This window comes from Eimeria acervulina, genomic scaffold (genome assembly GCF_000499425.1).
Source record: "Eimeria acervulina Houghton genomic scaffold, Eah_scaff1473, whole genome shotgun sequence".
Classification (NCBI taxonomy): domain Eukaryota; phylum Apicomplexa; class Conoidasida; order Eucoccidiorida; family Eimeriidae; genus Eimeria; species Eimeria acervulina.
Window position 1 is genome coordinate 1547 of NW_013550224.1, and position 5299 is coordinate 6845.

The 5299-nt window shown below is 44.9% G+C and overlaps 2 protein-coding genes across 2 annotated transcripts; both read right to left on the reverse strand.

Annotated features, from left to right (window-relative positions):
• Nucleotides 1-365: 365 nt before the first annotated feature.
• On the reverse strand, nucleotides 366-2263 carry EAH_00060140 (hypothetical protein; the record flags this gene model as incomplete). Its single annotated transcript, XM_013397099.1, has 3 exons — nucleotides 366-782; nucleotides 1708-1874; nucleotides 2002-2263. 3 exons carry the CDS (start codon nucleotides 2261-2263, stop codon nucleotides 366-368), a joined length of 846 nt encoding a protein of 281 aa, XP_013252553.1.
• A 678-nt stretch (nucleotides 2264-2941) lies between these two features.
• Nucleotides 2942-4325, reverse strand: EAH_00060150 (hypothetical protein; the record flags this gene model as incomplete). Its single annotated transcript, XM_013397100.1, has 2 exons — nucleotides 2942-3875; nucleotides 4114-4325. Coding segments are annotated over 2 exons (1146 nt in total), but the record flags the coding sequence as incomplete, so codon positions are not given.
• Between the last annotated feature and the right edge of the window lie 974 nt (nucleotides 4326-5299).

The following is a 5299-nucleotide window of genomic DNA, read 5'->3' on the forward strand; positions in this document are numbered from 1 at the left end:
TATATATTTTTCTGCTTTTTACTTTGCTGTTTAATTTATTTGTTTTTGTTTATTTATTTACACCAAACAAACAAAAAGAAGCAAACGAAAACAAACAAATAAACAAAGTTAAATAAACAAAGAAAAATTAATTAATTGTTTTGGTAATGGAATAAGAGACAAAAAACATCTGCTGCTGCAGGTGCTGCAGCAGCTGGCTGCTGCTGCTGCTTTTGCTGCAGTTGCTGCTGCAGCTGTAGCAAACACTGCTACTGCTGCTGCTGCTGCAGCCCCTGCTGATGCTACAGCAGCTACTGCTGCTGCTACACCTGCTGTTGCTGCTGCTGCTATCCCTGCTGCTGTCGCTATCGCTGGTGCTCCTACTGCTACTCCTGCTGCTGCTGCTGCTGCTGCTGGGTTTGCTGCATGATTTTGTGTTTAATTGCTGCGAGCTGGTGAAGAGACAGCTGAAAAGTTTTGCGGTGTCTCTGCAACACGGGAGAAGCCCAGGGAGGAGACCCCAACAAACTGCTAAAAACAAACGCCTCCTCTTGCTGCTGCTGCTGCTGCTGCTGCTGCTGCAGGTCCTGCTGCTGTATCTGCTCTTTCACCTGATCATATTGCTGCAGCTGCATCTCCTGTTGTTGTTGTTGCTGCTGCTGCTGCTGCATCTCGTGCTGCTGCTGCTGCTGCATTGTGAGATTGTGATGTCTGCTGCTGCTGTTGTTAATAGGAGTTTTATAAAAAACATAAAAAAGAGCAAATAAACAAATCTCTTCGGGAACCTCCAACCGATATAAAATCTAAGACAAACAAAACAAACAAAACAAACAAAAAAAGAAAAATATAATAATCTATTGAGGTGTATATACACCTCAATTATCAACAAAACAAAAGTATATACTTTTATTGATAATAATAAACAACAGGCAATATAATAAATAATAATAAATAATATAAACCATTGTAATAATAACAAAATAAAAATAAATAATAATAATCAATAGTAATAAACAACAGAAAAGTAATAAAAATAATAATAAAAATAAAAAAAAATAATAATAATATTTGTAATACCTGTTCATTAAAAAGAGCAGCAGCATATAAATACGCAAATATAATATATATATATGTATATTATATTTATATATAAATAAATATATATATATATATAAATAAAATAAATATATATATATATATAAAAAAGGATATAAGATATAGGTGTCTTTCTTCTCAACAAAACAACAATAATAAAAATAAAACGAAACAAATAAAGATAATAAATAATAAATAAATAAAATAATAATAATAATAAATAATAAAAATAATAATAATTATATTATGTCTCTAACCTGAATAGAATATTTATCTCTTTCTTTTTTAACTCTCGCTCGCCCTCCAGCTGTCTCTACAATTTGTTTTACTTGCAGCAAATGCCAGACAACATCTTTATTGCATGCAACCTTCTCTGCTGCTGCTGCTGCTGTTGTTGTTGTTGCTGTTGTTGCTGTTGCTGCTGTTGTTGCTGCTGCTGCTTGTGCTGGCGTTGTAGCTGTTCTTGGTGCTGCTGCTGCTCTTGGTTCTGTTGCTGATGCTGCTGCTCCTGTCGCTGTTGTTGCTGCTGTTGCTGCTGCTGCTGCTGCTGCTGCTGTGTGTCTCTGTTTATTTTGGGGGTTGCAGCAGCACGGCAGCAAATGCAGCAACTCCTCTAACTCAAACGGAGCCCACCACCCTGCAGCAGACAAACACATTTGCTGCTGCTGCTGCTGCTGCTGCTGTTGTTGGTGTTGCTGTTGGTGTTGGTGTTGCTGCTGGTGTCGGTGTTGCTGCTGCTGCTGGTGCTGCTGCTGTTGCTGCTGCTGCTTTTTTTGTTATTTTAAATGTCTGCTCTGAAACTGTGAAAGGCGTGCAGGGCTTAACTCTTCTTTGATTCCTTATCACTGCTAGTATTTATTATTATTATTATTATTGCTATTATTATTATTATTTAAATTATAATAATAAAAATTATTTATTATTTACCTTCTGGCATCTCCCAACGCCCTTTGGGGTGTACAGGCAGCTGCTGATCGTACAAACCCTCGCTGATGTTTCTATCGGTGCTGCAGCACGCATCTCCATCTACCCGCTGCTGCTGCTGCTGCTGCTGTTCCTGCTGTTGCTGCTGCTGATGCTGCTGCTGTTCTCCTTTTTGCTGCTGTTGTTGTTGCCTATCCTGCCGCTGCTGCTGCTGTTTCTGCTGCTGTTGCTGCTGCTGCCGCTGCTGCTGCTGCTTGGATTGCATGATTTGCTGGTGCGTGCTGTATAAAGCATCACCGACTATTGGGTACTGCAATAACAAAAGAAAGCAGCAAATTAAAACAAAATATCATCATCTGCTGCTGCTGCTGATGCTGCTTCTACTGGTGGTGGTGGTGGTGGTGCTGCTGCTGCTGCTACTGGTGTTCCTATCCTATGTCTGCTACTGCTGCTACTGCTGCAGCTGCTGCTACTGCTGCTGCTGCTGCCACTGCTAGTTCTGCTGCTGCTACTGATACTCCTGCTGCTTCTGCTGCTACTGCTGCTACTGCTGCTGCGGCTGCTCCTACTACTACTAGTACTAGTACTGCTTCTGCTGCTGCTGCTTGCTGCTTCTGTTGCGGCTGCTGCTGCTGCAGATGTTTGCTGCTGCTGCTGCTGCTGCGTATCTATTTCACGACAATTACCCCTAGAAGAGATAAGTGCTTTCTTATTTGGTGGCTGCGTCCGGTGAGGGGCAGCGCGAGAATAAGAGAAGTATTCGACGTCTCTGCATGCACAAACAATTAATGCATGCGCTTCCTGCTGCTGCTGCTGCTGCTGCTGTTTGCTGTTGTGTGCTGCTGTTTCTGTTCCTGCTTCCTGACACTGCTGTTTGTTGCCGATACCGCTGTTTGCCGCTGCTACTGCTGTTTGCCGATGTTTCTACTGCTATTTACTATTGCTAATACTGCTGCTGCTGCTGCTGCTTCTGCTGCTGCTGCTTCTGCTGCTGCTGCTGCTGCTGCTGCTGCTGACCTGAGTATTGTATGTGTGCGAATATTGTTTTTGTTTCTTTTCCATTTTCTTCATCCCAAATTGCCTGCATTAACTGCGCCGGTGGTGCCTCTGCTGCTGAGAATGCTTCTTCGTGCTGCTCTGCAGCAGCAGCAGCAGCAGCAGGAGCAGCAGGAGCAGCAGCAGGAGCAACAGGGGCCTGCACTGTCCTCAGCTTTGCATTCAGCAGCAGAAAAGGGTTAGAACCCCGCAGCAAACCCAACAAAGCGCCGTCAACCGTATCATCATCAGCAGCAGCAGCTGCTGCTGCAGCTGCAGCAGCAGCAGCAGCAGCAGATGTTTCTGTTGTGTTGAGGGTGGGGACGCCATTGGACAGCAAAAAAGGCAGCACAAGTTTTCTTTTAATTGCATCTTTAAGAATAAAAGTTTTTTCATTTGCTTCATTTCTCAGTTTGCGCTGCTGTTGCTGCTGCTGCTGCTCTTCTCGCTTCTGCTGCAGCTTCTGCTGCTTCTGCTGCTGCTTCTGCTGCCTCCTTTGCAACCGTGCAGCGCGAAGCTGAGCTCGTATATCACATTGTCCTGCTGCCGCTGCTGCTGCTGATGTAGCTGCTGCGGCTGCAGCTCCTACTGCTGCTCCTGCTGCTGATTCTGGAAGTGAAGTTGCTGCTGCTGCTGCTGCTGCTTCTGACGCTGCAGGAGCGAGAGGCGCTTCGCCATTGATATGCTGCTGCTGCTGCCTCTGCTGCTGCTGCCCCTGCTGCTGCTGCTTCTGCTGCTGCCGCTGCTGCTGCGTATCTTCAGTGAGGAGAACGTTAAGGAAGCCGTTTGTTTGCTTCGTTTGCTGCTGCTCTGTCTCTCCCTCCAGCAGCAAACGAGGCCTCCTGAATAGCAGCAACAAGACAGCAGCAGCAGCAGTAAGACAGCAGCACCAGCAGGAAGACAGCAGCAGCAGCAGCAGCGGCAAGACGGTGGGCAGCAGAACAGCATGCTCTCCAACCGCAACTGCAGCAGCAGCTGCTGCAGCAGCTCCTGCACCAACATCAGCAGCAGCAGCAGCAGCAGCAACAGCAGCAACAGCAACAGCAGCAGTTAAGTGAGTACAGAGTTTGCAATATACACCTGAGGGCTTCACAAGGAGAAATGGGAGCGCTGCGTTTCTTTCCCTCAGTATCGGACGAGGCTTGCTGCTGCTGCTGCTGTTGCTGCTGTTCTTGTTGCTGCTGCTGTTCTTGTTGCTGCTGCTGTTCTTGTTGCTGCTGCTGTTCTTGTTGCTGCTGCTGCTGCGCAGCCTCGTGAACCGCTGCAAATATATCAGAGAAGCGTCCGTACACCTGAAAACAAAAACAAAAAACAACAGCCACGCCGCCTATCAGCAGCAGCAGCAGCAACACCAGCAGCAGCATCAACAGCAGCAGCAGCAACATCAGCAGCAACATCGGAAACAGCAGCAGCAGAAACAGCAGCAGCAACGGCAGCAACAGCAGCAGCTGCTGCTTTTGCAAAGGCAGCCAGCAAGCGAACGAATAAGAGAAAAAAGCAAAGACAAACAAAAAACAAAAATAATAAACAACAAAGAAAACAAACAAACGAACAAACAAACAAAAACAAAAAAATTAAAAATATAAAAAATATACTTTGCATAAATAAACTTTCCCGGCATCGCCAAGCGCAGATGTGAGGGTCTTCGCTGTCGCAGCTGCAGCAACAACAGCAGCAGCAGCAACAATAGCAGCAACAGTAGCAACAACAGTAGCTGCAACAGAAGCAGCGACAATAGCAGCAGCAGCAACAGTAGCAGTAGCAGCAGCAACAACAGCAGTAGCAGCAGCAACAACAGCAGCAGCAGCAGCAACAGCAGCAACAAAAGCAGCTGCAGCAACAACACCAGAAGCAACAACAGCAGCAGCAACAGCAGCAGCAACAGCAGCACCAGCAGCCCCACCAGCAGCACCAGCAGCAGCAACAGCAGCAACAGCAACAGCAGCAACAGCAACAGCAGCAGCAGCAACAGCAGCAGCAGCAGCAATTTACGATTTTTTGCGAATATGACGAGGCCTGAGGTGACTCTGTCGAGTCTGTTGATTGGATGTACGTACACTGCAAAACAAAAAAAATAATAATTTATAATAATTAAAAATAATTAAAAACAATTTGTTTGTCTTTGCTTTATTTTTGTTTTAATTTTATTATTTATCTGTATAACACCAACAAAGAAGAACGGGGTCTATTCATATGCAAGCGATATATATATGTATATATATATATATGTATATATGTATATATATATATATATGTATGTATATAT